This window comes from Trichosurus vulpecula, chromosome 3, assembly GCF_011100635.1.
Source record: "Trichosurus vulpecula isolate mTriVul1 chromosome 3, mTriVul1.pri, whole genome shotgun sequence".
NCBI classification, from domain to species: Eukaryota; Metazoa; Chordata; class Mammalia; order Diprotodontia; family Phalangeridae; genus Trichosurus; species Trichosurus vulpecula.
The window spans coordinates 112,750,036-112,773,889 of record NC_050575.1 but is presented as its reverse complement, the minus strand read 5'-3'; the positions used below and the strand labels follow the sequence as shown (position 1 = coordinate 112,773,889).

The 23,854-nt window shown below is 42.2% G+C and overlaps 1 protein-coding gene across 1 annotated transcript in view; it reads right to left on the bottom strand.

Annotated features, from left to right (window-relative positions):
• NOL4L (nucleolar protein 4 like) overlaps window positions 1–23,854 on the bottom strand; it is a 207,865-nt gene that overhangs the window by 94,558 nt on the left and 89,453 nt on the right. The window contains exon 6 of the mRNA XM_036749788.1: window positions 23,071–23,180. Within this exon, the coding sequence (XP_036605683.1) occupies window positions 23,071–23,180 (110 nt within the window). The remainder of the gene's footprint in view (window positions 1–23,070; window positions 23,181–23,854) is intronic.

Genomic DNA, 23,854 nt, shown 5'->3' with positions numbered 1-23,854 from the left:
ACATAAGTACAGAGCTGGTATTTACACCTGGGTCCTCTGACCCCCAAATCCAACCTCTTGCCACTCAGCCCATGGCTTATGTACATCCATTATGTCTACAGAGCTAAACTCCTCACAGTGCTGCTAGAATGAAAGAATTGTCCTGGGCATATTCCTAAAGGACACCTTGCACAGTCTTGTCTCTGTCTGCTCATTCTACCAAACAGACAGTTGTCATGGCAAGGTTTTTGGTTGCTTTAAGTAAGCTTCCTACCCAGATTCTGGAAAAACAAGAGCAAAGAAGGAAGCAAAGCGCTTCCTTGAGCCCAGACAAACAAGTTGGAAAGTTGAAAATGACCTTGTTCTTCCCTTATTTGAAACTTAAAATGAAATATAAGGCCCTTTGGACTAGGGTCCACAGCCCTCTGTAGAGTAAATGAGACCTGAACCGATACAATAAACACCCCCTGATTAGGGGATAATTACTTGAGAATTAAAATTATTCTCATTTGATCCTCCTGATAACCTTATAAAGTAGCTAGTGCAGGTATTATTATCTCCTTTTTATAGTGAGAAACTGAAGCTCACAGAGGTCGAGTGACTTGCCCAAGGTCACATGCCACGTTTTGGAACCAAGCTCCTCTGATTCCAAACCCAATTCTCTTTCTAATAAACCATATCTGCCTTAAAGAAGCAATCAATAAATATTTATTAAGTGCCTACTATGTGCCAGGGACTATGCTAAGGACATATAAACAAAAGTGAGATAGACCTTGTAGAATTTAAATTCTGTCATGCATTTATGTTAAGTTTATAAAATATATGCCAAAAAAAAACCCCCAAGCCCTTACAAAGTGATTTGTGGAGGAGGGCACTAGCTCCTGGGGAGGTATGGGGGGGACAGGTAAAGACTGCATGCAAAAAATGGTACAGGGACAGCTAGGTGGCCCAGGGGTTAGAGCATTGACCCTGGAGTCAAGAGGACTTGAATTCCCTGGTGCCACTTCTAGACTTTACTATCCTTTACCGCCATCACTCAGCAATCCTTCCTCCTTTCAAATGCACTCCCTCCAGATTTATTACCCTATCAAAATCCTGCTGACTGTTATGTATCACCCCATCCCAAGACATTCTCCCTCCTTTCTCAATGAGTTCAGTGTTTGCCTGCTTCACAGTCTTCCTCTCCACCTCATCTCCTGCCCTCCTACCAGAGCATGATGACATTCCTTCTGACACCCAAACTTCCCAGGTCCTCAATATACCAAACTGCACTGAACTACTCTTACACTCACACACACACACACACACACACACACACACCCCTCTCCCTAGCTACACATATGGGCATACCCTTGATCTTGCCATCACACACAACTCTGAAATTTCTTTATCTGATCATTATCAATCATTTAATCTCTAAACTTAGTCTTTGTCCTTACCTTGATGTCAATCTTGCTACCCTCCATACTTTCCCAGGCCCTTACTCCTTCTCTGACTATATCCTCCTGCCTTTCCAGTCTCAGTCCTTTAGTTAACCATGTCAACACTACTCTTGAATCTCTTGCTCCCTTAACCTAATGCTTCTCATATTCTGTCCATACCCCAACCCCAGATTACTTTCACTGTTTGCCTCCTCTGACCCATCTCACCTGCCATTGAATGGAGTTGAAAGAAGTCACACAGCTATTTTTACTTAGTTCACTACAACTTCATATTATCTAAGCTCAACTGGGCTCTCACTGAAGCAAGACAATCCCTTTACTCTTCCCTGATTCTTCAGCCCATTCACCATTAGACCTCCTCCGAACATAACCCCCTCTTCCCATCCTCTCCACTGAGGACCCTGACTTGTATTTTGCTCAGAAAATCGAAACTATTAACTGTGAATTCCCTCTTTTCCCCTTCTCCTTATCTCACAACCCCTTGACATCATCCTCCACTCTCCTTTACTCTAAACTAATGAAGAGGCAGCCCTTTTCTTCCCCATGACTCCATAGGTATCCACTTGATCCCAACCCCTACTGTCCTCTCTAGCAGACTGCCCCTACTATGATTTCCTCTTCCCACCTATTGGTTACTTCCCTACTGCCTCCAAACATGCCCAAGTCTTACCCATCTGTAAAAAAAATCTTACTAGCCCCTATCATCCCTGCTTGCTCTTCTCCTATCACCTTATCCCACGTATCCAATCAGTTGCCAAATCTTGTCATTTCTACCTCTATAATATCTCACAGATGTCTCTATTTCTCCACCTACATAGCCACCAGCCTAGTTCAGGCCCATATCAGTGTTATCCTTCTGGTTTATTCCAAGAGCATCCTAATTAGTCTCCCTACTTTAGGTCTCACCCTCACTCATCCATTCTCTATAGACTTGCCAAAGTGATTTTCCTAACATCAAATCTGACCATGTAACCACCCCCTTCAATAAACTACCACATGGGATCCTAAACCTTTTTTGTCTCCCTTTGGACCCCTTTGACAGGCCAGTGATGCCTATGGACGCCTTTATCAGAATACTGTTTTCAAAAGACTAAAATAAAATATCAAATAAGAAAGGAAACCAATCAAATTGAAATAAAGATAGGATTTTTCCCCCCCAACCAAATTCACAGATCTATGAAATCCATCCAGAGACACTACAGGGGTATGTGGACCCAAGATAAAGAACCCTTGCCCTAGTGGCTCCTTATTACCTTTATAATTAAATATAGATTCCTCTGTTCCTCACCACCTAGCCCTACTCCCCCACCCCTCCCTTTCCAGCCTTCTTACACATTAACTCCCTCTATGTGGTCTATGATTTAGCTAAAATGGCCTTCATACTTTCCCCACACATGGCTTTCCATCTCTATGTCTACACTGGCTGCCCCAGTGGCCTAGAATGGACTCTTCCTACCACTGCTTTCTCAGAATCCTGGGGTTTTCCTCAAGATTCAATTCAAGCATCCCCTTCTCCACGAGGCCTTTTCTGTCCCTGGGCCTCCCCCCAGAGAATCGATGGCTTGGCACCAAGAGGTGTGTGATCAAATGGAGGCTTTTGTTGCATCTCTCTGCAATAGCTTGTCATGTCCCATCACTCTGATATCTAAGCTCCCAACCTCCCCCTCTCTGAGCTAGCAGGTGTGACTGGTAAAATTACACTCCCATCCTTCTGCTCCCCAGATCACTTCCCTGGCTTTAGAAAGCAGGCTCCAGCTTGAAGGCAATGACCAGTGAGTAAGAACCCTGATTTTCCCCTTTTCATTTTGGGTGAGTCAGAGTGAGTCATGGAGGATGAGTGGGTATGGAGGTACTGTCATCTGGATCACAGGAATCATTACATTATCTTTCCCTCCTAAACCCAGCCCTCTTCCAAACTTCCCCATCACCATCGATGGCATCTCCATTCTTCAAGTCACCCAGGTTCCCACACCCGTGTCATCTTCAACTTTTCACTTACCCTCTACCCCATATCCACATATCAAGTCGGTTACCAAATCTTGTCTGTTCTACCTCCACTTCCCTCATCCATCCTCTTCTCTAGGCACCGGCCTAGCTCAGAACCTCATCACCACTAGATACCTGGATGTTTATAATGGCCTCCTAATTCGTCTCCCTTCCTCAAATCTCTCATGGCCCCAATCCATCCTATAGGCACCTTGGTAAAGTGATTTTCTTAAAGTGCAGGTCCAACTCTGTCACACAAACTGCTGACCCCTCAAAAACTGCCCTTCCCTATTGCCTCCAGGATCACATACGAAATCCTCTCTTTGGTGTTCAAAGACCTTCATAACCCAGCCCCCTCCTACCTCTCTAGTCTTCTTATACTTTATTCCCTGACACATACTCTTAGATCCAGTGATATTGGCCTCCTTCCTTTTCCATGAAGAAGGAATTCCATCTCTTGGCTCTCTGGCTGTCCATCATGTCTGGAATACTCTCCCTCCTCATCTTTGCCTACTGGCTTCCCAGGCTTCCTTTAAATCCCAACTAAAATTCCATCTTCTACAAGAAGATGTTCCCAACCCCTCTTGATTCTAGTGTGTTCTCTCTTAATTATTTCCTTTTGATCCTGCATATAGTTGATATGTATATATTTGTTTGCTTATTGCTTCCTCCATTAGATTGTGAGGTCCTTGAGGGTAGGGATGACCTTCTACCTCTTTTTGTATACTTAGTGTTTAGCACAGTGCCTGGCACACAGTAGGTACTTAATGTTTATAAATGGACTAAATTTTATAACTTACATAGTCATTATACTTTATATATTTAATTTATAAATAAGTAAATATGCATAGGATTGGGAATTTATATTCAAGATTTTTGGAGATCACTGGACTCTAAGTCTAGTGCTGAGAGATCCCTGATCTCCCAAAGTTGCTTCCAACTCTAATTCTTAAGGGGTGAGGTAGAATTTAGGGTAAGTGGGTTTGCTTCTGCTTAAGAGGTCACATCAATGAGTGTTTATATACAGCAGTATTTCCACCTAAATAAGCATCATACTCCTTAGGCTATGACTGTGGGTAGAGCCCTGTACATACGAGGGAAAAATATCTGTAAAGAGGGGAGAGACCGATGCCCTACTACCAAAATATCCGCCCAGGGTAGAAGTGCCAGTCCCAGGGATAGCTTTGTCTCTAAATCCAAACAATTGTCTTGGTCAAGGTCAGTTCTTCTGCCCTTGAATTAGTAGGACAAAACTTGCAGCAAAACCTTCCCAGCCTCCCAGGGACTTACTGAGATTTGAAAAGGCTTGGTCCTGAATACCTGGGTCTTTTCTATTGGGACTGCTGTCATTTCAGGCTCTGACACATGGGAATCCATGAGTACAAAACTGAGCTCCATTCACTGCTATATGTAATAATATAGCCCAGTTAATTACAAAAGCCTTGGTATGGAATCATTGCTTTCAGAACCAGAAGAGATTTTAGAACATAGGGTGTTAGATCTGAAAAAGACCATTAAGAGTCATCCAGTCCACTCCCCATTATATAATTAACAGGTGACAGAACAGGAAAGGCCTCCAGAACAGCTTGCATTACTGAGGCAGAGTGGCATAGGGAGGCACCAAGTTGGAAGTACAGGAGAATCGGATTCCAGTCCTGGCCCTGTTACCAACTGGTTGTCTGATATCTGAGAGGCAGCATCATATGGTAGAAATCACATTGGATTTGGAGCCAGAGGACCTGGGTCAGTCAATTAATCAGTCGACCAGCATTTATTAAGCGCCTACTATGTGCCAGGCACTCTGCTAAGCACAGTGGATACAAAGAAAAGTAAAAGACAGTCCCTGCTCTCCAGGACTTTACATTATATAAAATTACAATTATATTTAATTTAAATATGAGGGTAAATATATATTATTATATCATTATATGTTAATCCCATTTTATTTGTGTTTAATATAGTATATAACATATAACATTTAAAATAATTATAGTATATATGTACATGTATGTGTGTATATACATGCATGCATACACACATACATGCATACATGTATATTTGCCCTTGATTTCTACAAGAATCCAGAAGTGCAAAAGATATACATAAAAAGATACTGAGAATTGCAAACAGTCTTAGGGACCTAAGTCATCAGACCCTTCTTGGCAGAGCATATGAGAATATCCAGGTGTTGAGTACACTAGCCAGAACAATTATGGCAGGAAGTCTTGACAAAGACAAAGTCTGCACTATGACTATCGCATATTGTTCTGTGACCGTTTGAAGAACTGGGCCAAACATTATAGTTTTCAGGGAGTTGGTTATAGGCTCTGCTATTGAAAGGGAGTAGAAAAAAGGAAATCCCAGGAGAGATGAGGGCAGAAGTCCAAAGGACATTAAGAGGGAGGAGCTAACGTAGCTTAAACCTACTTTTTTTACTAAACTGGTGAAGAGTAGTTTGATTCCCAGCAGTCCTTTCGGAAAGGTCACTGTTCCTTTTTCCATGAATCCCCCTCCCCCACCACCAACAAACCCCACTTACTTTCCTCCCCATGCTTCACATACAACACTTTCTTTGCACCTGTCTAATGTACTTATGTAATATGAGATATGCTGCATTTGAAATTAGGGCAGTCCTGGGGTCCAATCACACCTCAGACACTGACTATCTTTGTGACCCTAGGCATTCAGTGACCCTGTCTAAGCCACAGTTTTCTTCTCTGTGAAGAAAAAAAAAATGATAATTATGCCTACAGTGCCTACTTCACAGTATTATTATAACGATCCAAAGAGATCATGTATATAAAGTGCTTTGCAAACCTTTTTGCTGTAGCAATGTTAATTATTATTATTAGCATAGCATTCCTATGAGGTGTATCCAGACATACTCTAATATCTCAAAAAAACATTTTCGGTATTTTAAGTCTCATTTTTAAAGTGAAATTTAGTTGTTAGTTCTTAACAGTTAATTCTCAGTTTCCTTAGTTTGATGAATAAAAATGTTCTTTGTAATTGGGTTTTCAACAAAAGTTTGCCTTAAAAAAATGAAAAATTTCCTGGGTATACACCCTAATGAAATATTCTTCACATGCCTACACTGAGATCTGTAGATTACAGTTATCTGGGTTTGTATCATAATCCCCTACTTGACTGCAATCCACAGCATCCAAACTTTACACCTCCCCTAGCAATGAGCATGATGCTTTAGGCACTTAATGTTTGTTGAATGAAGTCTAACATGTACTACGTATAATAATAGCTCCTTCTTTTATAGTCCTTCAGGTTTACAAAGTGTTTTCCTTACAACCATGTTGTTTTATTATCCCCATTTTATAAGGTAAAAAATAAATCTCAGAAGTAACTTGCCCAAGGTAAACATATAGGCAACCCAGGCTGTCTGATGTGAAGCCCAGTGCTCTTTCTACAACATAACAGTCTTTTCATAGGTGCCCACCCTTGAGCCAGAGAGGTTATGAGGTTTGCAAAGTTCTCATACAGAAAGCCAGCTTCCTTAAGTTTCTAGTCTCTTATGGATCTCCTACGCTAAGCCACCTGAGAACAGCCAGAGCTCAGGGAGGGGACTGACACTGGGGAGGGGGAGAGATGGCAAATCAGCAGAATAATCAAAACTACTAGACCTGATTCAGCATGCAGACCATCATTACCCCCTGGCCTGGACTAATGCAATAGCCTCATAACCTCCAGACTCTCTTGCCTCCGGTTTTTTTCCAACTAAATCACCTTCCATAGATCCTGAATGAATTCTCCTAATGCATAGATCCGATCACATCAATCCCCTGCTCATAAACCCTTACTGGTTCTTCAGCCTGTACTTCATGGTCATCCATGATTTCTTCAACCTGCTTCTCGCCCGCCTCGCTTCCACACTGGAATCAAATGAAACTATTCTCAGTAAGCTTCCCAAGTTTTCCTTCCTCAATAAGCCTTCCTGATCCAGCGCCCCTCCCCCCTAATCAAAAATGCCCTGCCTCACCTCGAATAGCACTTTTTGACCATCTATTTTGCATTAAAATTATTTGTGTATGTAGCAGCTAGGTGGCATAGTGGAGCAAGCACTGGACCTGGGGCCAGGAAGACCCGAATTAAAATTTGGACTCAGATACTTATTAGCTATGTGACTCTGGGCAAATCACTTAACCACTGGTTACCTCAGTTTCCTCAACTGTAAAATGGAGATAATGAAAGCACCTACCTTGAAGGGTTGTTGTAAGGACCAAATGAGATATTTTAGAAAAGGAATTAGTACGGTACCTGGCACATAATAGGTGCTATATGTTGTTATTTAGCTGTTTCAGTCATGTCTAACTCTTTGTGACCCCATTTGGGGTTTTCTTGACAAAGAGACTAGAGTGGTTTGCCATTACCTTTTCCAGCTTATTTTTGCAGATGAGGAAACTGAGGCAAACAGGGTTAAGTGACTTGCCCAGGGTCACACAGCTAGTAAGTGTCTGAGGCCACATCTGAACTCAGACCTTCCTGACTCCAGGCCCAGCATTCTATCCACTGTGCACCTAGCTGCTCAGTAGGTGCTATGTAAATGCTTATTCTCTTCCTCTTCTCCATGTATCTCCCCTTCTAAACTATAATCTCCTTGAGGGCAAGGACCTCATTTTATTTACCCTGGTCTATAATAAATCCCACAGTGCTCAGCACATAGTAGATACTTAATAAATACCCGCTCAAAGTCAGTTGTGAGGGTTTTAGCTATCACATGTGTATATGCATGTGTATAAATGTATACATGTATATATGTGTATGTGGGGGTGATAGAGAGGAGAGGTAGAGATCCAGAATTTAAGGATGTAAAAGAGGCTCTAACTTTAACCCAGGAGTAGAATAAAAGGCAGCATTAAGCAGAAAAAGGGGTGGATAGATCATGTATTGAGAACGAGAAATAACAAACATGAGCAATCCCAAGTGCTGTTCTGGTATCAGAAATACAGGGTGTCCCTAAAGTCTTAGTGAAGTAATAACCCTACAAACTTCTTTAAATCATTTGAAAGTTTAAGTATTTAAGTTTCTTGCAAATTTTTTTTAGTTTTGTGAATTTTCAATAATAAATTTCTATCTTTAAAAAAGACAGACAACCCATTCCGTATGCACTTTGCACGCAACAGTTTCTAGATGACACTTTTTCATACCAATGGACAAGTGCAGGAGTTCTCTGGCAAGGTCACCTCAGGTCTTGTGATCTATCTCCATTAGACTTCTGGGGGGGAGGGTCATGTCAAAACTGGGGTGTGCGTGCGTGCGTGCGTGCATGCGTGCGTGCGTGCATGCGTGTGTATGTGTGTGAGAAAGAGAACACCTCTTTCTTTGAATGATTTTACTTCTAGGATTACAAAATGTAATCCTTTTAGTCACTGAATAGCAGCTGATACAAGTTTGGTTTTTTACAAACCTCTAAAATTGAACTGGGGCAATGCATAGCTCAAGACAGTGTTTATGTTGAATTTCAATGAGACGTATCATTATCTTAAAAAGTTAAATAATTAAAGCCCAGGGTAAGGCCTCCAGGGCATTGGACAGATCCTCTCCGAAGGATTTATAGAAAGACAAAGGCAAGAATAGCAAAGGCTGTGGGAAGGCGCAGAAAGGCTTTGATCTGTACGGGTGGTGGAGGGTCATACATCAATGAAATCACAGATTCATCAAAGGATCATCATCAATAATAATTATTATTGTCATTATTACTTTGTTACATTTCTAAAATGTTTTGCAGTTGCAAAAGTATTTTCCTCAGGGCTCCTTTGTAAGTTAGGTAGGATGATTCTTATCTAACCCCATTTTATAGATACTGAAACTGAGGCCCATTGTGCCTGTGACCTGCCTGAAGTCAGTCAACCACTACATAGTAGAACTAGGTCTTGAACTCTGGCCTTCAGCTTCCATCTAATGCCTTCTGCATTATACGGGGCTACCTCTAATCCTTCAGTTATTTCCTTGTTCCCCTTTTTGGTCAATAGGTTTTTGGGTACTCCCTTTGAGGATGTGTAGCACTGAGATAGAAATAAAAGAAATAAGTTGAGAGTGCAAAAACCCACAGAGGAAAGGGATCTGAGGCCTAGTGCATGGGGAAGAAACTAAAACCATTTCCTTTAGTCTCCATATAAAATTATTTGTAAGTAGAAATGAGCTGCCTTGAAATGTGGCAAGTTCCTCTGATTAACACAATGACTAGTTACAATTCCAGAGAGGACTGATGATATAACATGCTATGTTTTTCCCAACAGAAAGGTGACGGACTCAGCATGCAGATTGAGACATATATTTTGGACATGGCCAAAGCAGGAATTTGTTTTGCTTGACAAGACATGTTTGTAGCAAAGATTTTGATTTTCTTGTTTCTCAATTTGGAGAGAATGGAGTAGGAGTGGTACAGAGGGAGGTAGAAGGGAGAGAGAATGCAGACCAAAAAATAAAATAAAATATAAATTTTTCTAAATGTAGTGAGTTCCCCATCAATGGAGGTCTTCTGAGACGATGCTGGATTTGAACACTTGTTTAGGGTGGGGGTTAAGCTAAATGTCTCTCATTTCCCACTCAGCTCTGAGAGTCTGATTCTGCTGCAAGGACAGACTCTTTTTTTTTTTTGAGGGGGAAGGCAGGGCAATTCAGGTTAGATGACTTGTCCAAGGTCACACAGCTAGTAAGTTGTCAAATGTCTGAGGCTGGATTTGAACTCAGGTCCTCCTGACTCCAGGGTTGGTGCTCTACTTACCACATTGTACCACCCAGCTGCCCCCTAGGACAGACTCTTCTCAGCTCTATAACTTATTATAAGAGAATATCAATTGTGGTTTGTTTGGGTTTTGGTTTTTGTCCTTGTTATCTTTTTTCCAACTGATTTCATTGAACAGTTAAGGCCAGAAGGGGGGAGCTAGACAAGGAAAGCTCCTGGAGGCAGTGGGCCAGGGAGGGTGGTAGTTTAAAGCAAAGACCTCAAATTCAAGGCCCAGCCCACTCCCCCTCCCACCTCCATCCAGATTAAAATGTAATTGAGAAATATTTGACAGAATAAATAAAAATACAATACAACACAAATAATTTTAATTTCATGTTTTCAAGTCAGTATTTGGCCCTCAGGGATCTGTTTTGTGTTTGAGTTTGAGACAACTGGTTTAAAGCACCAGAAATGGCCCAATTCTCTTACCCTAAAAAATGCAACTTAATGTAATGAGAACACCAGGATGGAAATCAGAAAAAAAAGCCTGAGTGAAATCCTAATTCTACTTCTTATGAGTATGTGGCCTTGGGGAAATCATTTATCCGCTCTGATCCTCAGTTTCCCCAATTGTCAAATGAAGACATTTAACTCAGTATGTTGTCTAGTCTCCCAGAGCACTAATAGTGTATGGCTGTGAGTCTAGGAGGGTAGCTCTGGTGCAGAGTCAGGTCTAGTACTGCTGGCCTTGAGTGCCCTCAACCACTGTTTCCTGGGCTCTTGAGGATGGCTGCTAGGCAGGCAAGAGTGTAGGGCTTGGGCCAGAGGGTTTCTGGACCGATGCCAAGCATAACAGCTCTTCCTCCCTGTGTTCTTCTATGGTCTAGTGCTTGGCAGAGTGGCATGCACACACAGCCTTTACAGCCACAGAAGTGAGAGAGAGAGAGAGAGAGAGAGAGAGAGAGGAGAGAGAGAGAGAGAGAGAGAGAGAGAGAGAGAGGAGGTGCATCCACCATAGATAAAAATGGACCTCCAAATCCACTTGTAACTGATTACAGAATTGGGTTCTGTTTTCACTAACTCACATTTCTCTGGTCCTTCGAAGTTTGTGAAAAGCTTTCCTCATAAAAACTCCTGAGGTAGGAAGTGTTAAGTATTATTACATACACTTTACAGATGAGAAAACTGAGGCTCAGAAAAATCAAGTGCTTTGCCTAAGGCCATGCAGCTAATGTGGTACTTCACTGTCTCTCCAAATCCCATTTCTCCACCAGGAAAATTAACTTTCAGATCCGTACGGGATCAAAGCCAGGTCAAGTAAATTAAAACATTGATTAAGCACCTACTGTGTGAAAGTGCTATTTTTGGACTGGACAAGATAATGCTGTCTCTTGTACTTAAGGAGCTTATGGGCTATGCAAACACAGAAGAATACATAAAGTAGAATAAGACAAGTGTGTAAAGTGAATACAAGAGTGAGGGGGATAGACCTTCCTTCTGGAGGTGATAAGAGAAGGTTTCCTGGAGCAGACAGCCTTTGAAGTTGGCCTCAAATGATGAGTAGGAACTGACCATGCAGCCAATGGTAGCAAACGTGGGGAAAGGGTATCCAAAGCATAGGGAACAAAAGCATTAGGGGAGGGAGAAGACAGACTGACTCAGGAACATGATTAGTCCACCTTGAACAGGTAGGAGGAAGTACTTGGATATCTAGTCCAACCCCTTCACTTTACAAATGAGGAAACTGAGGTTGAGAGTTAAGTGACTTGTCCAGAGTTATCCAATTAATAAGTTTCTGAAGCAGAATTTGGACCTAGGTCTTCCTGACCCCAGTACTCTATCCATTACATCCTGATACTTCTCAAATAGAAATATATAGGAAAGACCTTGAATGCTGGGCTAAGAAGTTTGGAGTTTATCTTGTGGGAAAGTTTCTGAAAAGAAGACTGAAATGATTAGAGTTGTTCCTTAATCTGGTATTATGGACAGGATAGGTTGAAAGAAAGGTTAGGGGATGCTATACTGGTCTAGGAGAAATGAGACGAACCTAAAATAGGATGATGGCAATAAGGATGCAAAGGAGAGATGGTTTGGTGGAAAAAGTACTTGACTTGCGCCCAAGACAGTTTCAGTATTGGCTCTGTGTGACCTTAAGAAAACCCTTTTCCCACCCCCTAACACCTCCCCTCCCCTCCCCCCCCCCCCCCCGCCCCATAGTGCCTCAGTTTCCTTGTCTGAAAAAAGAGGGAGTTAAACTAGATTACCTCTAAGGTCCCTTCCAGCTAATGACATTTTAGGATTCTATAATGCTACTAGAGGACAGATGGGAGTAGTAGTGAAGAGACAGAATCAACAGGATTATCTAAGAGATAATGGATGTGGGGGAGGTGGGAGGAGGAGGCATCAGGAAGGACTAAGGTTAGAAGCAGAATGAGCCAAGGCAGCCCCCTGACAAAAGACTGAAAGAGAAGGGAGGGAAAGAGACCAGGATGGGGAAAAGGGCTCAGCTGCCTCGTCTTCTGTGTATAGCCCCACCCCACTCCTGCCTCTCTCCTCTCCAAAAATGGGACTTGGATCCCAAAGAAAACCCAGGAGCTAAAAGTTAGTGGATTAAAGAGACAGCCTCCATAGAATATATTTAAACAATGAGGCCCTCCCAGCTTTCACACTGTGTTGAGACTGGAGTATTAAGACCATTAGCAGGACATTAACACACAGGAATTAAGACCCTGACAACTATGGAGCTCCTAATGGAAGAAGATTGAATTGTTTGGATGGCTTTCCCTGGATGAGGCTAAATACTGGAAAGACTTGTTATTCAGCTGTGACTGACTCTGCCCATTTGGGGTTTTCTTGGCAGAAATACTGTAATGTTTTGCCATTTCCCTGTTCAGATCATTTTACAGATAAGAAACTGAGGCAAACGGGGTTAAGTGACTTGCCCAGGGCCACACAGCTAGTAAGTGTCTGAGGCTAGATTTGAACTCAGGGAGATAAGTCTTCCTGACTCCAGCTTTGGAGCTCTATCCATTGTACCACCTAGCTGGAGAGAGTAAAAGATCCCAATGATGGGAATCAGACTGATAGGAGGCAGCTGGGGCAAGTTCTACCTTGTAAGAAAGAGTCCAAGAGGTACAAAGGATTTGGAGGCAAAGGGACTGGGTTCAAATCTCAGGTCTGCTAATTAGTGGGCACTTAACCACTTCTGTCATCTATAAAAGGAGAGGATTAGACTAGTTGAATTCTAAGGCTCCATCCCGTTCCAAATTGATGACTGCACATATTTATAGACTTAGGTCAATTATAAGTAAAGGAAACCAGGTTAAAACTGAGGAAAGATGATGGTGCAATGGCCAACAGCCAGGAGTCCTGGCTTCAAACCCTAGCTCTGATATTAACTCACTATGGGACCTTGGGTAAGTCACTTCCTGGATGCTGGGTCTCAGTTTCCCCATTTGTAAAATAGTATTTATATAACTTACCTCTTAGGGTTGTTTCTGGGAAAACACATGAGATAGTGGATATGAGGGCCCTTTGTTAGGTGGTACTATTGTTATAAATCTGGTTTGGCTATAAAGGAAAGGCTGTAAGAGAGACGGTCCTGGAAAATCCATAAACTTGGAGTCAGGGAACCTGGGTCTTGATAGAACCTTTGCCATTCATGAGCTGTGTGACTCTGAGAGAGTCATTTGCCTTCTCTGGACCTGTCTGCTTCCCCATTGGTTATGTGAGGAGACAGAACTACCTGATTTCCAAGGTCCCTCCAGTTCCAACATTCTTGTGTTCTATATTCCACGTCAGTAGGAAGGCCAGTGTGAATGAAACAATTTGATTTTTTGAGTACAAAAAGACAGGCTCAGCAACAGAGGAACACGAGTTACTTCAAGAAACTCATAATCTTGGGTAGGATTTGAAAGATGGGGAGGGGAGGGAAAGACAGACACAAATAACTAAAACGTAAACACTTTCTAATTTAGAATCTAAAGGTCTGAGCGTACTTCCGCTCTCCCCTCCACCAATTTTTTTCTTCTGATCCTGGTGCATTTTTAAAATTAGTTGTAGCCAGATATTTAGCTTGCCAATGTTGGAGAACTGCCCTTGAGGATCTAGAAGGTTCCAAATACCCAACTCACATATAACACTGCTTTTAATTTCTCTCTTTGGCAACTAATAGTTATTTTCCAAATCCGGCATCTCAGTCACTTAAAAAAAAATAAACCCCAACAACCGATATGGATGTATACCTCTCACCTTAAGGTTTTGAAGCCCTGCTCAAATTTTTCTTAGGGATTCTAGACAAGTAAGACATTTTTGCCTTTCTGTGCCTCGGTTTTCCCATCTGTAAAACAAGGGACTTGATGGGTTGCTTAAAGTGCTGGACAGCTCTCGTGCTGTATATTCTGTGATCTAACATTCCTTCAGCTCTTGTCGATGTTCTAGGCTAATTTTCAGCTCTGGTGGTTTATGAAGCTAGAGGTAAACTTCCAACTCGTTTTCTAGATGGAATAATCGAGGCAAGGAAGTGAAATGATTTATTCAAGGTTGTGTGGCTAGAATCAGTGGCAGAGCCAAGAATAGATTCAAAGCCTTGCGTGGCTTCAATTACAAAGAATTCACTATAAATAAGAAAAACTAGCTGTGGAGAAACAGTACCCTCTTGCTGGTCCATTTTCTTAGCCTGAAGAATTTTATTGGATTGGAACACCCTGAAGGTGGCACGGCATAGTGGATAAAGAGCTGGCCTTGGAGCCAGTCTGGGTTCAACACTAAACTCTGACACATACAAGCTGTGTGACCCTGGCCAACCCTCACTTAATGTCTCAGTGCTTTAGGCAACTAAGACTACAAATTGCAGAGAAGGTGCCCTTCCAAATAGGCAGAAGGAATCCTCTATGCCCATGAAATCACAGGTTCAATTCCTTTCTCTGAGACATCCTGTAACACTTGAATAGAGAAATACAAATATCCCAGTCTAGCACAGTAGATGGAACTTGGATAGAATCAGGAAGACCTGAGTTCAAATCTTTCCTTAGATACTTACTAGCTGTTTGACCCTGCACAAGTCACTTAACCTCAGTTTTCTCATCTGTAAAATGAGTTGGAGAAGGAAATGGTGAACCACTCTAGTATCTTTGCCAAGAAAACCCCAAAATAGAATCACAGAGAGTCAGATACAACTGAGATGACTGAACGACAACAATTCATGAGACACAACTGGATTGGAAGTAACTTTAGACTTGTTTTATCCTGGGATGAACCTCCACACTTTATACATTGTTTGATCAAACCACAATTTTTTTAAAGTTTCTTTTCTTGTCTTCCTATAGAGCTCTCAGATGTATAAATGAAAAAATATATACATTTGAGTGGATTTTTTTTTTAATTTGTAGGTGGTTGGTTTAATTGTGAGATTTAAAAAAATAAACACTGGTTAGTTTCACATTTGATTCTGGCAGTTGTTAGATCCGTTTCACTTTCCAGGTGTTCCATACCCTCTCTCATATCCACTAATACTATAAGTATAATATATCAACTTTAGGGGCACCTAGGTGGCCAGGAGTCAGGAAGACTCATTTTCTTGAGTTCAGATCTGGCCTCAGACACTTACTAGCTGTTTGTCCCTGCGCAAGTCACTTAACCCTGTTTGTCTCAGTTCCCTCATCTATAAAATGAGCTGGAGAAGGAAATGGCAAACCGCTCCAGTGTCTCTGCCAAGAAAACCTCAAATGAGGTCACCAAGAGTTTTACATGATTAAAAGGACTGAATAATAAAAAGGACATACCAACTTCAAAAACTGGAAATTTGTTGCAGGGAATTGCAGGATTTAAGAGATCATAGGATTTAGAACTGGATTCAACCTTAGAGACATCTCTACATCTAACCTCCTCGTTTTATATAGGCGGAAAGCAAGGCCCAGAGGAGAGAAGGCATTTTATCTGACTAAGGTCATCCAGTGAGTAACTAGCAGATTTAGGGTTTGAACTGATATGGCTTCTGACTCCGGATCCACTGTGTTATCTATGGCACTGAATGGCTTCTCACACATGTGGGTGCCTGTGAGGATAAGCTGCCTCCTATACAGCATGACACAGTAGGAACAACTTTACACTCAGAATTAGCAGCCATGGGCTCTAGTGCTGGCTCTATCACTAAATATACCAGATGCCTTTGGACAAGTTTCTTCCTCAATTTGTTTCCCCACTTTTAAAATTAGGAGGCACCTATGTGGTGCAGTGAATAGAACTCTGGGCTCTATCCCAGTCAGGAACACACAAATTTAAATCTTAACTCAGACACTTATTAGATCTTTGAACCCTGGGCAAGTCACTTAACCACTCTCTGCCTCAGTTTCCCTAACTGTAAAATGAGCACCTACTTCTCAGGGTTGTTGTGAGGATCAAAGATATTTGTAAGTGCTTAGCACAGCCTAACACACAGTAGGTGATCAATATAAACTTGTCTTCTCTCCCCTCTCCCTTCTCCACACTAGATCATCTCCCCCTTCTAGCTCTGACATTATGAGAGATTCTATAAGGCTCAAAGAAACATACTAAAAACCCTAACTCCTGAGAGCTAGATGACCTGGGTTAAAGTCCAATGCTGCCACTCTATGTGTGAATGAGGCAAATTTCTTCTTCTTCTTGGTTCTCAGTCTTCTTATGTGTAAAAGAAGGTGATTAAATTAAATTATCTGTAAATTCCTTGTCACTGAGCAGGGGGACCAACCAGGGTCTAGCACAGTACTTGGCAGGAAATAGGTACTTTTTTTTTTGGAGGAGGAAGGCAGGGCAATTGGGGTTAAGTGATTTGCCCAGGGTCACACAGCTAGTAAGTGTGTCTGAGGTCACATTTGAACTCAGATCCTCCTGACTCCAGGGCTGGTGCTCTATTCACTGTGCCACCTCGCTGCCCCCAAAATAGGTACTTTAATGTTGAATGAATGAACCATCCAACTGGATTTCAATAGCTTCTTTGAAAGGAATGGGCACATTCCGAGCTTCCCTTCCCTTGCCCCCAAATACAGAGGGATTTCATGGGAATGCCCTAACACTACTGCTCAGTGGTCACAATACTAGTACATGGGCTACCAAGTGTTTTGTATTGTATATTTTTGTCCTAGGGATGCACTATGGCTAAAATCCCAGAACTCAAGAGAATCATAATAAGGTGATCCAAAAATTAATGGAAAGACACATGGCAGGCACAAGCAGGATGTAGCTTATTGCCAATGATAACCTATTTGTGTGAAGGACATTTATGGCAGGAAAAGGAAGTGGGTGGGTCCTGCAGAGAAAGTGAAAGAGAGTGGAGAGGTAGTGTGCTGTGGCAAACAGAAAACCAGGCTTGAATTCTAGAAGTCCAGGGTTAAGATCATGTCTCTGACTCATTGTGTGACACTGGGTAGGTGGTTTAACCTCTCTGAGCCTCAGTTTCCTCGTCTGTAAGCCAGGAATAATAATACTTATAGCACTTATCTCACAACAGACATTTGCTAAATGGCTAGTTGTACAAGGCAGTACCCACGCTAGGTACAAAGACAAGATGAAACTATCTCTGCTCTCATGGAACTTCCGTTCCACTGGGAGACAGACTACATGGACAAGAAAGCAGATATAAAGTATAATCAAAATAAAACGGGAATTCTAAGAGGAACAGAATGCTCACAACTGGGCGGAAGAGGAGAAGAAATCAGGAAAGGGACCATTTTGAAGGTAATACTTGAATTACAGGCAGCTGGGTGGTTAGAGTGCCTGGCTTGGAATCAGGAAGACCTGAATTCAAATCTGGCTTCAGACACTTATGAGTTATATGACCCTGGGCAAGTCATTTAACCCTGTTTGCCTCAGTTTCTCATTTGTAAAAATGAGCTGGAGAAGGAAATGGCAAACTACTCCAGTATCTTTGTGAAGAAAACCCCACACAGGGACACGAAGAGTTGGACACAACTAAAAACAGCTGAACAATGAAGTTGAGTTGTAATTCGGTAAAAGCTAGACACTCAGGAAACTGAAGTGAAAAGAGAACACATTCCAGACATGGGCAGTCACGTGTCACTTTCCTGCATGGATGCAGGAAATCTAATGTTTCACATTGAGAATAGATAATAGTTCAGTTTGACTGGAAGAGGGTATATGAAGGTTAGTCATATGAAATAGGACTGGAAGTGTAGGCAGGAGTCACACTGTGGAGGAATTTAAATGCCAGGCTGAGGATTTTGTACTTTCTCCTAGTGATGTCGGGGAAACAAAGGAGGTTTTTGAATAGGGAGATGACACGGTCACAGTCCTAAGTTCTAGGAATACCCATTTAGCAGCTGTGTGGAGAATACATTGCAGAGGGGGGAGACTAGGAGTAGGTCGAACAAACAGGATGCTATTGCATTAGTCTGGACAAGGGTGATAAAGGCCTGAACTACCATAGAGGCTACATGAGTGAGAAGAAAGGGACAAATGTGAAGGATGTCAATACAGACAGGAATAAGACTTGGCAACTGATTAAGCATGGGGTTGGAGAGAGAAGGAAGAATCAAGGATTTGGGGGACTGGAAGGATGATGATGCCATTCACAGAAACTATCAAGTTTGAAGGAGGAATAGGTTTAGAAAGAAAGCAATTAAGTTCTGTTTTGGACATGTTGAGTTTGACGCACTTAAACAACATCCAAGTGGAGATGTTTAGCAAGCAGGACTGGTGTTCATGAGAGAAACTTGGGGATGGACATAGATTTGAGTTGCATCTGCATAATGATATTTGAACCCAAGAGAACTGAGGAGATCACTAAGGGAAAGGATAGGAAGAGGACTCAGAGCAAAGACCCTTAGGGGATGTCCATATTTAGTGGTCAGAAGGAAAATGAACTTGGTCCTCAGTCTTCTTATGTGTAAAAGAAGATGACTAGATTAAATTATCTGTAAATCCCTTGTCACTGAGCAGGCTGACCAACCAGGGTGTAGCACAGTTCTTGGCAGGAAATAAATACTTTAATGCTGAATGAATGAACCATCCAACTGGATTTCAATAGTTGCTTTGAAAGGAACAGGCACATTCCAAGTAATGAACAAAATATATTGATTAAGAATGGGAGACAGGTAGGAGATAACTTTGCAAACTTTAAAGTGATTTATAAATAAAAGTTTTGTTATTATTTGTATAACAGATGGATGACCCCAGTGTTGTACCATGAATCAAAGAATCAGAGCAAGGCCCCTAATTAGGTGGATTCCATATGGAGGATTTCTAGAAAAAGATGGTCAAGAAAGCTACAGGATAAAAAAGGCATGGAAAGCCCTGGAGCTGCCCTGGTGGAAGGAGTACTCACGTTAACGAGACCAAGGAAGTGTACCGAAGTATGGCCTGTCTCTCCTGCAAGACTGATTGGGAACTCTGAATAGCTTATATTTTGGGGTGTAGCATGTGTTTGAACTGTGGGCGGGGAAGGATGGAATTCCATACCACGTGTGTGGTGACCATGACACCAAATGTCTCTTCCTCATTTTAGCCAACCAAGTTTTCCAGACCTTGAGCAACTTATGAAGACAGCCCCAGCGGAGAGCAGCTCCCTTGCTCACAGAATCACAGAAACTCAGAGTTGGAATCATCTTCACAGCTCACGTTTCTATAGCACTTTAAGGTTTATAAAGTACTTTCCTCAGGCACCCCTCGTGAAGCCAGGGTGGGTACTGTTAAGTATCATTATCACCCCAATTTTATAGATGAGGAGACTAGAGGCTCAGAGAGAGGATCAACCTGTGAGTCATAAATCTAGTTAAAGGTCAGTGTTGGGATTTAAACCATTTCTTCTCATTATGAAATAGGTGCTTTCTTTTCCAGAGGTGAAAATCACAACTAATCAAAGGGAAGTGACTTGTTCATAGTCACGCATGGACTCAGTGACAGAGTGGATTAACCAGGCCTAACATTCCCATCCCTAGTCCAGTTCTTTCCACCATACCACAGATTTTTAGGTACAGTCCTTTAGGACTGGCAGAGTGAGGAATTATGTAAATCTAAGTCATAACAACAATAGTTGTAGCGATCCTTCTCCATTTATGTTTTGGGTTTAATTTCCCGAAGGAATCGCTTATTCTATTCAAACTGGGCTTTTAAAGGGCCACCTTGGCTTACATGTAGGTAGGACACTTGAGGGAGGCAAGAAGAGAGTGAGGGGAAGGAGTACCCTCGTCTTCTAGGGGTTCTGATTCCACTTCCTCACTTTTGAATGCGTAGAGAAGAAAAATGTGGCGCACTGCAAATAACAGGGTCCTGAGTCCATGCTGAATGAGGATCGGATGAAGGAATGGGAGATATTTAACCAGGAGAAGAGAAGACTCAGGGGAGACACAACAGTTGTCTTCAAATAGCTGATGGGCTGTTACATGAAAGACATAACAGACTCATTCTGTTTGGCCCCAAAGAGCAGCACTAGAAGGAACAGGCAGAAGCTGCCAAAAGGCAGATTTAGACTTGATGTCAGGAAGAGCTTCCTAATGGTCAGAGGGTGCTATTAGTGGTCTGGGCCACTTCAGGAGGGAGTAGGTTCCCTCTCATTGACAGACTTCAAACAGAAGTTAGATGACCATTTGTCATGGATGTTGGAATGAGGATTCTTCTTCTTCAAGTATGGACTGGACTTCAGGTCTCTCCCAAACCTGAAATGATTAGTTGCTGTCTATGGGTGCAGGACTGGGAGCCAATCTTGCATTTTCTGTATTGAAAATATTATAATCTGTCCCCTGCACATGGATAGAGAACAATAAGCACTGAGATTACAGAATCATGGGATCTCAAAACTGGAAAGGATCTCAAAAGGAGATCAAATATGGATCAAGACATCATTCTAGGAGGCAGCAAGGGGTGTGGAAAGAGTCCTGGATCTTTGTCACAAGGGATTGTTCAACCTGGAATGTGTGTGTGTGTGTGTGTGCACGCGTGTGTGGCAGGAGGGGCAGAACTTGGATATTATGTGAAATAAAGTCAAAAGGCATCAATAAAATGTGTGTGTGTGTGTGTGTGTGTGTGTGTGTGTGTGTATGTTTTAAAAGAAAACAGAAACACTGGGATTCAGAGTCAAAAGACCTGATTGCTAGTACCAAACCTACAACTGAATTGCCAGGTCCCTCTCCTTTTCTGGGAGTCAGTTTTCTCCTTTGTCAACTAAAAAAGGTTAGACTAGAAAACCTCTACGGTTCCTTCTCCCTCTTACGTTATATGTTCTAAAGCTTCTTTAAGCCTTGGCCTTTTATGTTTCATGTCCTAAGGTTCTTCCCAGCACTGACTGAAATAGGTAGAAAGAATGCTGGACTTGGGATCAGGAGCCCTGGGTTCACATCCTTGCTCTGACAGTTACTAGCTATACTTCTCAGCTTTGTGACCACAAGCAAACTACATAACCACCATGGAGCCTCAGTTTCCCCATCTATTAAGTGGGGGTGGTAGTAATCCCTGTCCCCTCAGCCTTTCATAGAGCCGTTCAGAGGAGCAACTGAGAAAACGGATGTAAGCATACTTTGAAAATGCAAGACATGGTTGTTTTTCCTATGATGGGCCAGGGCACAGTGAAAAAGCCTAAGAACAAGATGCACCCCCCCACCCCCGCCTCCACCTTGCACCCTGCTGAACAGGAAAAGCCAACCCCTCACTTTGCTGAGGGCTGTAGGGTTGGCTTTGTGAATACATAGTAAAGTGTGAGTGCTTTTTTTTCTCTTTTTATAGCCTGTTTCCAGGGTGCCCTGAAAAGCCCTGAATAAACCACAGCTGGGGAGGGTCGGACAGCTTGGGGGCCTGGGAGTATAGACATCCTCTGGGGTCCACCGTCCCAGGCTTAAGCCTCTAAAGTAGACCGTACTTCTCCCGACTCCCTGAGGAAAGGAACTCACCAACGTGCTCAGATTCTCCTCTATCTTTCATCCTCAGATCAATCAGTGAGGGGTAATGGAAAGAATATTATGCCTGGAGTCAGAAGACCAAGGTTTGAATCCTGCCTCTAACGCTCATGAGTTGTTCAATCAGTGAGAAATTCACTTCACTCTTCACAGTCACAGTTTCCTTATCTATAAAATGGATATGATAATACTTGTATTACTTCACAGGTTGGTTGTGGGAAAAGTGCTTTTAAAGCATAAAGCATGATAGCAATGTGAATTTTTATTATTACTGTTACAAGACACAAGGATGGTTTAACGATAGCTAGCATTTACATAGCACTTTAAGATTTGCAAAACACTTGACAGATATCATCTTTTTTGATCCTCACAACAATCCCCTGAGGTAGTTGCTATTGTTATCCCTATTTTACATATGAGGAAACTGAGGCAGAAAGAGGTTTAAGTGGCTTACCCAGGGTCACCTAGCTAGTAAGTGTCTGAGGTTGGATTTGAACTCAGGTCTTTCTGACTCCAGGTCCAGTGCTCTATCCAATAGCTGTTTAGTGGAAAAAACACCAGGTAGCTGGGCATGAGTCCCAGTTTTCCACTTACCAGCTATGTGGCCTCATCTATAAAATGAAAAGTTGCAATAAAATGGCTTCTGATGTCCCTTGCTGCTATAATCCTCTGATTTCTAAGTCTCCTACTAGCTCTAATATTCTGCATTCTAAGGTCCCTTCCAGGTTTCACGTTCTTCGTTGTAAGGTCCCTCTCAGCTCTGACGCTTTTTAAAAGGCAAACTGAATACTCAGATTCTTGTTAGTAATCATCTGAGAAGGTGTGCGGAGGTGGGTGGGAATATGAATTCCATGGATTTCACTAAAGTAATGGAGTTCTGCCCGACACACTATTCTTCCCTTGCCTTCTTCCATCTCTTTCAGCTTTCACTGCCTTTCCAAGATAACAGACCAGTAACTTCTTCGATTTTCAGTCAGTGTTCACAGGCCTTGGTCTTTTGTCTCCGATAGGGTGATACGACATACCTGGCAGGTCCAGGGAAGGGAGCCATTTCTGCCTGACGTTCTCTAACCAACCCTCTCTGAAGACGGCAACTCACCTGCTCCTGGGAATTCATTACCCGTAGCTTCATCTGCTTCAGGTATGTCGAGGTGAGGGGCATGTTGTAGTCGATGATCCCAGAAACCAGAGGGGAGGGAGGTTCATTTTCTGAAGGAAAGAACAAACCAGAAGCCATTTATAGCCTGTACTCAGGGCTCCAGGAGCCTTCCCCTCAAAGACAAGACACAGTCACTGACACCTAAGAATGCTTCATCTTCATTCTTAGTGGATTGGGAAAAAACCCGTGCTATTCACACAACTCTTATTTCTAGAATCCTTTAATGTGGGCGACATACTCTCTTCTTAACCATCATTGGGCTTAGTATTGTGTTATCATTCCCATTTTATAGAAGAGGGAATTGAGGCTTAGAGAAGAAAGTGGCTCGCTCATTTTAACATGGCTAGTGTTGAAGTGTTAAAAGTGAAACTTGGTTTTTACCTTGGGTGAAACTGAAGTGACCATTTTAAACTGAAGTTATTCATCTAAAAAACATGAATTATTTGCTCTATGGAGAACCCTATCCTCTGGGAAAAGACACAGAGACAAATAATAAGTCCCATTTCTGCGGTGCACTAATATTTTAAAGACACTTCCCTCACAAAAGCTCTTGAATAAAAGTACTATTAGCCCCATTGCACAGATAAAGAGACAGCTGTTCAGTGGTGGAATCAGGACTTGAATCCAGATCTCCTGACCTCAAGTCCAACTCTCTTTTGTGGAAACAGCACTTACCTTTTTCAATTCAATTCACCAAACACTTATTAAGAGCCAGACACTGTGC